The following is a 12,487-nucleotide window of genomic DNA, read 5'->3' on the forward strand; positions in this document are numbered from 1 at the left end:
TACCTCATGCAGTAGCACGTCTACCTTAACCGTCATCAAACATATGCCATGTCACTCAATTCCAGCCCTCAGGCTCCTTTTTACTGCATCAGTCACTGGGCATCACCAGTTATGTTTTTTGCTCCAAACGTGTCTATGTGGAGGTGTTTTAAAAGCGTTTATAGCCATTTTAAAGGCAACCACAATTTTTGCCCTTATATTAAGAGATGACCATATCTTTTTAAAGGTTGCCATTGTTGTGATTAGCCTTTTAAGGACATGATATCCTTAGTGAGCTCCTAGGATCAGTGCTACTGATCATGAACATTCATAGCTTATTGTAATTCAGCAAACTTCCAGAATTCCTGAGGTGTCAGTCATGAGCCAATTGGGTGGGCACAAATCCCACCTTGGTGATGTTCTTGGACCCGAAAATCAGTGCTCTCTTATTGTCATTAACTTCTAACTCTCCCAGCATCACTTTGTGCTGGCAAATCAATCAAGTTTGGCAAGTATCCAAAATGTAAATTTATTTATATTCTTGCATTAATATGAGTGCCAAAGTTCAGCGATCTAGAGATTTAAACTAACTTCATGACAAGTAACAAAAATATATGATTGCTGGGACGATAGCATACTTAGTCAAAATGTCTAGTTTTAATCTCTACAGAAGGGTTTCCATGATGGGACAAGCATGGGGGGTATTATAGCTCCTTGGTGTGAAATACCTAATTTAAAACGCAGTATAAATTTTATTTTAAAACTGCCTTTTGTGACTTAACTAGAGTGCTGAAATGTTAGGTTTACCATTTCATATCTTCAATAAACACAAAGACATTAAATTAATTGAAGAAAATATACACATATGTATTTGCCCATGTACAATCATTCCAATGAACCAGTCCTCATTTTTTCAGTTAGTTCTCTTCTCATATCAGTGTGCTTCTTCAGGTTCTGGATCTCATAAGGAAGGTTCATGTCCCAAACAAACAGCTGCTTTTGAAAATCTGAAACATGCAATTTAAAAGTAGTTGAAATATCAACAATTAGAGTTTGAATCAGTTATTGCTGATGTCCAACCCGCACACTATGAAGCTTGTAGCTTTGGGTCAATAATTAACAGTAAATGTATACATTTGGCAGTGTAGAATTATATCTTGCAGTTCAATTTCTTTTTACATTTAACTATGTAAATCAATGCAATATTTTGTAAGAAAATCTTTTAATTATGCAACTGTGGGTGTGCAGAAGCCAAAAGTTAATTTTTTCATTGATTAAATACACGTTCTGTTCACTTCAACTATTACAGCAAAATATTCAGAAAATGAACATACCACTCTGCCATTTGTTGTTTTCATAATAATCCTTACATACATTTCCTAGGATCAGCATGACAGTGTGAAGGTGTCCTTTTTCTAAAACAAAGAATTAAAGAAATATGCTCAGCATCAATAAAAATACTATCAAGACAAATAATCTGAATCCTTTAATAAAAGCAATGCATAAAATACTCATGAAAATAATATAATTTATTTATTAAAAATCTTTCAATTGTATAAGCTTCCCATTTTGATTTTCTATCATAAACTCCTATGCCCAAATGTATAAATAGATGCTATGTAAACATCTATGTAATTACACCCTCCCAGCAGTGGAGATGCTGTAGTACAGGTACAGCACCTAAAATCCGGAACCCTCGGGACCGGGGCCGTTCCTGACTTTGTGTTTCTCCGGACTTTTGAATGTGTTTCTGACGTCACGAATCCGAAAACACGCTAGCCCAGGATCGGGTATTTTTTGAACATCAGAAGGGGGTGGGGGGCCCTGAGGAGGTGTTCAGGTCGGCCGGGCAGGGCCCCACCGAGGTGGTGTTCCGGCCAGGCGGGGCCCTGCCGAGGTGGTGTTCCAGCTGGACGGGGCCCCGCCGAGATGGTGTTTGGGTGGGCAGTGAGGAGGACCCGAAATAAAGGCGGCAGCGGGGCTGGATTCCGGAACATTTTATGGATTCCGGACAGCCCTGCCACTGACTGTCCCGGAATACTCCGGAACTAAATCCATGTCTGCTCTTTTATACAAGCATCGATTGAATTACATATTAAAAATGGAGTGTGGTTTCAAGATTCCAAAAGGTATTACACCTATAAGTGGAACAGTAACTGTAACATTACATGAATAATTGAGTGTAATGTGACAGTACCCAACATTGTGAAAACCCCACTGTAAAGTCTTACCCATTACCAACCAGTTGTAAATAGTGTGCACTCAGGAAATTTTTTGAGACCCTTCATTGGCTCCACCTATTTTACCTATTGTGACTACGACTATTTTAAAATAACCAATTATAAAACCAAGTATTCCCAAGTAAAAATTTGTATGTATTTTTTATAATTGTACCAGCTGTTGTCAAGATACTTTCCAGTAATACACAGTCCTATCTATTCCATGTCCTTTACTTGAATTCAAATAAAATAGTTTCTCAATCTCAAAACCTTACCCATTTGTGTGATCACCATACTTCTAATAGAGTGACAAAATGTATTAATGACCCGGATGGGTTGATGAGTAGAAAGATCTAATAATATGATGTCACCCCCTCCTGTTCCAATCCAAAGGGCAGCTGTCTTTTGAAGACGAAGTGCTTTCACTCTGGCAGAATAAGTGTCCTTCCTGGGAAAATTATTTTAAAAAAATGTAAGTGTTTTTAAACTGGGTTGCAAAATAACTTATAATTTTTTCCCCTTTCAAGATAAGTTATTAAAATAATGAATTGAAAAATAATTAATCACGATGGCATTTAGAAACATAGAAAATAGGTGCAGGAGTAGGCCATTCGACTCTTCGAGCAAGCACCACCATTCAATATCATGGCTGATCATGCAACTTCAGTACCCCATTCCTGTGACATTCCACACAGTGAGTACTGTCATGTATCTCACATTACTGTATATAACTGTATCTTACCATGCTATACATGACTGTAACTGGATATGACCTGCAACAATAAGCATACCTTACCACCAGGGGTGCACTTGCAGGAGACATCCCATACCTGTCCCACTGTGGTATATAAAGGGAGGTCTCAGGCAAGTGCAGCACTGGAGAGCTGGAATTAAAGGTGCAGGTCCTGAGTGACCTTGACTTCAGCATGTGTCTCGTGTAAGTCAGTACATTAGAGTCAGGACTTAACATTAACGAACTGGCCTCAACAACTTTCTGTGGTAGAGAATTCCACAGGTTCACAATTCTCTGAGTGAAGAAATTTCTCCTCATCTCGGTCCTAAATGGCTTGCCCCTTATCCTTAGACTGTGACCCCTGGTTCTGGATTCCCCAACATCGGGAACATTCTTCCTGCCTCTAACCTGTCCAATCCCATCAGAATTTTGTATGTTTCTATGAGATCCCCTCTCATTCTTCTAAATTCCAGTGAATATAAGCCTAGTCGATCTAGTCTTTCTTCATGTGTCAGTCCTGCCATCCCAGGAATCATTCTGGTGAACCTTCGCTGCACTCCCTCAATAGCAAGATTGTCCTTCCTCAGATTGGGAGACCAAAATTGTACACAACATTCAAGGTGTGGCCTCACCAAGGCCCTGTACAACTGCAGTAAAGACCTCCCTGCTCCTATATTCAAATCCTCTCGCTATGAAGGCCAACATGCCATTTGCCGTCTCCACCGCCTGCTATACCTGCTTGCCAACTTTCAATGACTGATGTACCATGACACCCTGGTCTCGTTGCACCTCCCCGTTTCCTAATCTGTCACCATTCAGATAATATTCTGCCTTCCTGTTTTTGCCACCAAAGTGGATAACATTATGCATTTGCCCACTCACCTAACCTGTCCAAGTCACCCTGCAGCCTCTTAGTATCCTCCTCACAGCTCACACTGCCACCCAGCTTAGTGTCATCTGCAAACTTGGAGATATTACATTCAATTCCTTCGTTTAAATCATTAATATATATTGTAAATAGCTGGGGTCCCAGCACTGAACCTTGCGGTGCCCCACTAGTCACTGCCTGCCACCCGTTTATTCCTACTCTTTGCTTTCTGTCTGCCAAGTTTAATTCTAAAGATAAGATTTTAAATGACACACAACTGTGTTTTATCAGTTATGCCTGTCTAAATGCAAGTAGTCATAATTTCACATCAGAAGTTCCAGATCAGCAAGTAATTGAGGGGACTTTTTTTGCCGCCTGAGAGTCATATGGCTGTCTCATTTGTGGAAATCAAATCATTATCTTACAGCTCTCCATGAAGTATCTGTTACAGGTAGCAAGAAATATGATCACAAACTGTGAAACATAAGCCATTGAAGTATTTAACTTAAACATATGATGGAATGTTAAAGGCAACTGATGTACAATGCAAGATTAAAACAGGCTTTTCCCGATTCACACTCGGGGGAGCTCGGAGTAAATTTGCGGAACTTTTCCTTAGATGTCTAAATGGGTTGGGTCAAGTCATGATACAGTACACTATACACAAGCTGCAAAAGAAACAGACTTAAAGGGCTTCCTTTTGTTTTATATTTTATTAAGTTATGTTCTCACATTTCTTGAAAATCTGAAGCACAAGTCAATAAAATAGTAAATAATGAAATAGTGGGGTCAAGTTTCAGCCTGAGTTGCTTCTATTTTTTTGGAGCAACTAGTTTAGAATGGAGTATCTTAGAAATTGCAATTCTCGGCATTTAGTTTGCTCCAGTTCTAGTGAGTTAGAACAGTTTCATTTTAAAACAGATTTTTCTTTCCAAAAGGGGGAGTGTCCAGCCACTTACACCTGTTTTTTAAGTTTAGGCAGTAAAAACTTACTCCATTCTAAGTTAGTTTGGAGTAAGTGTAGATTTTTGTACGCTCAGAAAAACCTTGCCTACACTTAGAAATCAGGCGTATGTTACAAATCAGGCGTCGGGAATGGGGGGGGGGGGGGAAGTTTACAAACATTAAACACTTCACTTTTACAAATAAAGAGCCATCATCAATAATGAATGATAAATAAATCAATAAATAATCCAATAAATCAAAATCAAAAAAAAAATTACAAAATAATTGAAAAATCACTCAAAAATAAAAAATTATTTATACTCACCTACTGCAGCACTGGGGAGAAGGGGGGGAGAGAGAAAAGAGAGAGGAGAGGAGGGGGAGAAGCGAGAGGAGGGGGAGAAGCGAGAGGAGGGGGAGAAGAAGAGAGGGGGGGGGAGAAAAAAGAGGGGGGGGAGAAAAGAGGGGGGGGAGAAAAGAGGGGGGGGAGAAAAGAGGGGGCGGGGGAGAGAAGAGGGGGGGGGGGAGAGAAGAGAGGGGAGGGGAGAGAAGAGGGGTGGAGAAGAGGGGGGGGAAGAAGGGGGGGAAGAAGGGGGGGGGAAGAGGGGGGTAGAAGAAGAACGGGGGAGGGTGCGGGGAGAGAAGAACGAAAGGGCAGAAGACGAAGCGGGGTCCCACCGAGGACTTCGGACGGGGCCCGCACGCAGCCGATGCCAGGCTGCCGACGCCTCTTCAGGCAGGGCCCACCCCCAGCAAAAACAGCAATGTGATAATGACCAGGTAATCTGTTTTGTAATTATGTCGATTGAGGGATAAATATTGGGGCCAGGACACCCGGAATAACTCCCGTGCTCTTCTTCAAAATAGTGCCATGGGATCTTTTAAGTCTACCTGAAAGAGCAGATGGGGCCTGGGTTTAACGTCTCATCCAAAAGACGGCACCCTCCGACAGTGCAGCACTTCCTCAGTATTGCATTGGAACCGCAGCCTAGTCTCTGGAATAGGACTTGAACCCAGAACCTTTTGACTCCAGAGGTAAGAGTGCAACCAACTGAGCCATGGCTGACAGAAGTCCGTATATTTAAACTACAGACTAAAATCTGTCACACATATTACGTAAAGGTAGTTCTTAAAAAAGCAGCAGGAAGGAGAGTTTATTGCACTCGTTCATCACTTGAAGTACAAATTACGCATGAAGAGATAGAAATAGTGGGGCCTTGCGGGTGCATTGTACTACACAAAAGGGGAATTTGCTCTTATGTTATAGTCAAAGATGGAAAGCCAATTTATACGAGCACTATGTTCAAGTTCATATATTCGTGTGTTGATGTCACAGCACTGATTTAAAGAAACATCAGTTGAACACCTGAACCACTGAAGAATGCATTTACACTGCACAGAGGGATTTGCATTTCTGGTGGTTTCACTCTAATCATTTGAAATCTTGCCAGAGTCCCATGTGATGGCAAGGAAAATTAGGTAGATTTGGATATGGAAGATTGCAGACAGATTAAAATGGTTAAAAAGGACAAGATTGAGTTTTTTGGAGAATATTTCTTGATCCAAGGATACTGGAAAAATAGTGACATTCTAGATAAAAGTTTAAAGTTTCAAAGTATGTCACTTCTCAAATATGTTAGCTTTCCTCCTCTGCCTAAAAACATAATGAAAAAATATATCCTAAAGTGGAGTATCTCACACAAATCTACACCTTAAGTGCATTCCAAAATATCTTAGAAACCTAAATTGCTACTTCTGATATTGGTGAATGAACATGTAATGTGTTCCTATAACATCCCTCTATCCACTATATTAATGGAGACTGCAGCACTTTTTTGCAATAGCCAAATAATGTTATTTTAAAGCTCTACACTCATCTTAATCAATGCTTAACCACTCAGAATCTAGTCTTTGATGCTCTGCTGTGAAATATTCCCCTCCCTCAAGTCCGCCACAACCAAGAAAGTGGGCAGGCAACCTGATGGCAGGTTTCTACCAACATCACTCTGTAACCAGCTGTTAAGAAATATGTATTAGAGCAATGCAGAGTGAAGTATATTGTGGGACAGGAATCACAAAAACATTTTAATTATTTCACAGCTGGATTAAGTTGTAGGAAACAACATCATACTATGGGCTAAGTTTATTACTTATTGAATATGAATGGTAACAATCTAACCCTATTTGATGTAAACCAGTTACAGTACAATGGCAAGTTGACATTTACTGATCTATGCTTGACCTATAATCCTCTCATTAACTATCATTGTGCCATCACCAGCAACAGACCATAATTTAAAATGCCTTCTCTTCAACAACATCTAATTCTAAACAATTCAAACAAATTCTAAAATATAGGGCCCGAAATTGGTGAAAGCTAAGTTCCGCCCAAGTATTATCCAAAGGACTCTAGGTGGAAGTTTCATGAAAAAAATCTGGAAACGACCGTCCGGCGGCAAAAATGGGACTTACGTGCCAAATCTGGGCAGCAGCTCCCATTCTCGGCGGCAAATGCAATCCTTGGCAAAGTTCCGCCAAGGATTGAATCGGGCCCAGGGAGGGGGGAAAACTGCTAAAATAAAACATTTTCAAAACATTAAAAATAAACTACTAGAAATCCTTCAGGGGAACCCATCCATCTAAATTCCTGCAAAAAAAAAAGTGGACTAACCTTTTTTTGCATGTCTTCATACTTACCGTTGAGGTTAAACCTGCCTCCATGCGGCAGTCTTTTCCCCTGCTGGAGCGGAGGACCGCCTGGACCCAACTGGCAACTCAGCGGGCAGGAGGATTCTTCTGAGCATTGCACGCCAGTGGACAGTACCCAGCGGTCTTCCCTCCCCGCCGGTGGGAGGCCTCCACCAAACTTGCTCGGAGGGGAGACCGCCCAGAAACCAGGGAGACCGCCGAGTCAGTGGACGGTAAGTTCACCAATTTTGGGCCCATAGTTTATTAGTATTAACTTATTAATCCACTCCTTGGCAACAACTTCAATTACGATTATGAAGGGCTCATTTATTTTCTCCAATATTTTTGGCAAATTAAAGTTGATTAAATACTTACTTAAGAATAAAAGCACAATCAATTGACACACTCATTCTGTCGATCTTTTTGTCCCATAGTTCAACAACATGGCTGTCCTTCTTTGCCAGATAAATATATTTATCGATCACCATTGTGATAATATTTCCATCACTGTAATATTTCTGCTGTCTCCTGCAAAGAAATGGTGGAAATAATGCAGTGAATTGTCTGCATTTATTTTACTTGTCTGCTGTGGATGGTAAATTTAAACAGTTCAGGAAATCATCCTCCTTAGACTGAATATGTCCTAAGATTTGTATAATGGAGACTTAACCTTTCTCCTTAAGATGGTGAAACTTCGTCTAGGTCACTTTTTTTACGGGAACCTGTTTGGTAAATTATTGAGAAGAGACAGCAAGAAGTGTGCACACAAGCTAACAGAAACCAATTATATTTATTCAAATTTTATACATTGGAGTTGTTGGATACCAAGGTTTTTGTTCAGCTGAAAAAACAAGTCAGCTGCTTTGCAGGAATGCTAAACTTAAGGTATATACCCATCCACAGATAAATAACATTAATCATAGAGAAACAACTGTTGCCCCACCTCCCTGTCAAAGAGCAGGAACTGCAGAATATGATCATAAGCTTTAAGGGATGTGTACAGTTTAGCCGGAAGCTAACCTGCCTGTCAAGTTGACATTTTTCTTAAAGGCACACTTGTGTTTGGCATTCCTTTACCTTGAATTGTGTATAAAACAAGATTAACAATGTTAGCTTTAATCTGTCCTTCTCAATGTGCCAGAAGATATTGGGTCATACAGAATAACTAAATGCTATCCATTTAGCAGGGACACTACACATGCCCATCTGTGTAGGCACAATAATTATGCTTGGCCTGATTCGACCAAATTGTATCAAAATATAGGTGCAACGTCCTGAATCCGGACTTCTGAAAACCGGAATTGTCCGAAAACCAGACAGTTCGGCAAGGAGCGGAGGATTGGTGGACGGCGAGGTCCGAAATCCGGCAAAACCCGAAATCCGGCACAGACTCAGACCCGAGGATTCCAGATTTCAGACGTTGTACCTGTACTTCTAAAATAAAAAGTGAAACAATTAAACCATTAAATGAGTTAAACCTGAGAGAAATCGGTATCATATTGGGAGTTAAAGTAATAGACACAAGATGAAGACCATCATTTACAGATGACAAAGTTGCAATATCTTGAAAAGCCTCATTTCAAATGGCTGCAGTTTGTTGTAGCTTCAATGAACACCTCTTCAGAGTATATAGAGATGAAAACACCACTGAAAATATGCACTAAAATATGCAAGATGCACTAAAACACTTAGAAAGTTAATTAACATATTTAAAGTTTATACCTCAAAATCAAAAAAACTTAACTCTAACCAAAGAATCTAGTAACTCACAGAATACTTGTTTTCATGTCTATCACCTTCTGAACTGTAAAATCGCTGCTTAGTGATATGATCTTTGTTCCACATCCTGCCCAAATGACTATCTGTCCTGAAGTGGACGATATGCTCAAACACACCAGAGGAGTACTGATGTCACCTATATCCACAACCTTCAGTGGTGCACCATCTTGATACTGTTGGATCAGAATAAACCACAAATTACAGTTTGTGTTGCTCTAAGTGTAGGAACATATGGTTTCAAAATATTGGTCAGAATCCTTGCTTTAACATTTATTGAGGCCAGAAGACCTCTTCAATAACACATTTGAAATAAACCACGCTGGTAAATATAGTCCTTTCTAAACATAATCAATCCCAAAACATAAACCACTCAAAAAAAAAAGAGAACCTAAATGAAATTAAGTGCACATGGACATACATGCACGCCATCAATTTGAACAAAATTTGTTGCATGTGCAGCTTTCTCTAACATGAAGAATGGCCAAATAATTACAAATAAAAGCTACTTTGGTATTGTTCTTCAAAGGGTATTCCGGGCCACTGTCACGGTTACTGGATCTAATAAATGCAGTACTTTTGGCATGCACGCTGAATAAAATGGCACAGTTAGCCTGCTCACGAGTGGAATGTTAGGCCGAGTTGATAGGAAAGCCAGCTGTGAAATATAAAAATATAAAAATGCAGCAGAGTAGCTAAGTTTGCTCACTCTCCTCCAATGTTAAAAATAGCTAAACAAAAAAGATCTCTTCAATAGCCTACAGGGGGTGGGAGGGAGGGAACGAACAAAAAGAGAAGAGAAGAGAAGAGAAGAGAAGAGCGAGAAGAGAGGACTTGCATTTATATAGCACCTTTCACGACCACCGGATGTCTCAAAGCGCTTTACAGCCAATAAAGTACTTTTGGAGTGTAGTCACTGCTGTAATGTGGGAAACGCGGCAGCTAATTTCTTGGAGTGGGACTTGAACCCACAACCTTCTGACTCAGAGGCAAGTGTGCTACCCACTGAGCCACAGCTGACACAATAATACTTGTACAACTCCCAAAATTTCTCATGTGAAATGCAATCAACTCACCCATATAAGATCAGCAATGAAGGTAAAGCATGCCGTAGTCTTTCAGCAAGTGACTACAGATGGCCTTGGAAGACAATCTCGAGCACCTCTGGGCCTGCCCAGCTGCTGACTACACCATCTCGGCATGGGTGGCAACAGTCTGGGCTGGCTGGCAATAGCAAGGGCACTGACGGAGTGGCAGTAGTGGGAGGATGAATGCTGTCATTCTGAGAGAGGACAGTGGGGTTGTGCTCCACGGAGCCACTGCCACTTCCCCGGGGTGGCACCTCAGCAATCCTAGTAATCTGTTAGAGTACAGATTGCTGGACTACTGTGACATCCTGCAAGCCCCTTTGAACACTGGCATCCGCAGCCAAGATGGCAGCAGTCTTGAGCTTGCGTGGCAGAAAGTTGAACCTGCACGGGAGCTTGCATAGCAGCACCCAGACATTGGGTGGCTGCTGCTTGTGCTGCAATGAGAGCTGAGATATCGATTATCAGATGCTGGATCATGGTTGGGTCCACAAATGTGCTAATGGAGTTGGCCACCACTTCCATGTTGGAAAGGATGTACTCAAGGCTCTGCGCAAGGGCTCCTCCGTGCTCCTTTACATTGCACACAGGCTTTCTGGCAGGCTTGCCAATGCACCAAACATTTCATTGCACATATCTAACAGCCTTCTTCTGCAGCCTCCCCCATCGAAGTGCGCATCCGAGTCCTCTGCAGCAGAACCCTTGTGCGACCTTGCCGTCCGGCAAGCTGGCACCTGTGCAACACTTTCCCCCCTCCCCTGGCTGCAGCCCATTCCTTCCCAAGTGTCTCACCACATGCAGACCCTGCCTCTATGCAGTCCTGTAAATTACGCGCACTGTAAGTATCTGAGCTGGTGGCTGAGTGTGTGAAATCGAGTGAAGGTGTTTCTTCATCGTCAATGTCTTGTTGCTCTTCCACCACTGCTTGGCCAGGTTGTAGTTCTTGGATATCTGAAAGAAGAAAGGCACAAGGGTAAGGTTGTGGCGAGGAGGGGGCAGTGGAGGCAAAAGGTGCATGCTTACGCCATCTGTAGCTTGTAAATCTGAAGAGATTTTGGGAAGAAAAGGAAATGTGATGTGAGAAGGAAGATTAGGCATGAGGATACCGTCATCTTCTATGGTTTCAGCCCCGCCGCTGGCCACGGCCTCAGCCAATATAGCTGCTCCAATGATAGCGAGCGCTGTCTCCTGCAAGGGGTTAGGACATGCAGATGCGGCTGTACTCTGCTGGTTAGCTCCTGCTGCCTCCGGTTATGCGCCACCTTGTCCTGCAAGAAAGAGGGAAGTGTGTCAGTGAGTTGTGCAATCTGTTTTGGTGATATGGATATCATAGTTGAATAGCTGGCAGTGTGTGGGTGTGAGGCTTGCAGCAGTACAAAGTGTGAGAGGGTGAGGTGCAATTATGAATGTTCGGTTTGAGTCTTGACTGGTAGAGATTGTTAGTATGCGAGTTGGTAGGTGTGGTGCATTAAGAAGGGTCTGAGGCAAGTAGTGCTGTTGGTGGGATATGGCATTTGAAGATTAATTCACTCACCTTGATCATTCGTCTGAGGTCATTGAACTTTTTGCGACACTGCATCCAGGTCGTCAGGGCTTAACTCCTGGCATTGACTGCCAGGGCTATCTGGTTCTACTGCCTTCTTGGAGCATTTGTCTGGAGGGCCTCATGACCCCCTGTGGATATAGCACTTTTCTCCTCCTTTCCACTTCCTCCACAAAGACCTCCAGTGCTGCGTCTAAGAACCTTAGAGCACGCTATCTCCCATGTTGTTCTATTATTCAGTCTTTTTCCAGGTCAGAGTGGTTTGTACGACTTCCACCACCTGCTCCAGCCACGCTGCTCCTTCTCTTTCAAGGGTGCAGGCTGGCTTTAAGTAGTGCAGCGAGCCTGTCACAATTTTGGGCTCCCTGCTGAGGCATGCAGCCACTTAATAGCACAGTTAGCGCTGGCTGCACGCTACAATCTTGGCAATGAGCAGGCAGCATGATGTTGCCATATTGCCCGCATCACAGTGAACGGGAGCAGGGTAATCGCGCATCGCGAACCCCGTGCCCATTTTCGGGGGCTATCCAATTTAGCCCCTACCTCTTCAACAGGACTCAAAGAGTTAAAGTTGCAGGGCCCTCATCCCATTCAAGTTTGCGCTCTCCTTTTATGTGCTATCTTGTCCTGCAGCAGAGAAGGACTTTT

General features: G+C 42.2%; 1 protein-coding gene across 5 annotated transcripts in view; it reads right to left on the minus strand.

Annotated features, from left to right (window-relative positions):
* Positions 1–500: 500 nt before the first annotated feature.
* lrrk2 (leucine-rich repeat kinase 2) overlaps positions 501–12,487 on the minus strand; it is a 234,783-nt gene continuing 222,796 nt past the window's right edge. For 4 of the 5 annotated variants that reach the window (XM_070897488.1, XM_070897489.1, XM_070897487.1 and 1 more), the window contains 5 exons: positions 9,203–9,384; positions 7,808–7,960; positions 2,474–2,646; positions 1,314–1,394; positions 501–986 (listed from right to left, as the gene is read on the minus strand). In XM_070897488.1, coding sequence (XP_070753589.1) covers positions 865–986; positions 1,314–1,394; positions 2,474–2,646; positions 7,808–7,960; positions 9,203–9,384 — 711 coding nt within the window. In that variant the 3' untranslated portion in view covers positions 501–864. Of the gene's footprint in view, positions 987–1,313; positions 1,395–2,473; positions 2,647–7,807; positions 7,961–9,202; positions 9,385–12,487 lie in introns of those variants that run through there. The other variant, XM_070897490.1, reaches the window with a different exon arrangement.

The sequence above is a fragment of the Pristiophorus japonicus genome, chromosome 13, assembly GCF_044704955.1.
Source record: "Pristiophorus japonicus isolate sPriJap1 chromosome 13, sPriJap1.hap1, whole genome shotgun sequence".
NCBI lineage: Eukaryota > Metazoa > Chordata > Chondrichthyes > Pristiophoridae > Pristiophorus > Pristiophorus japonicus.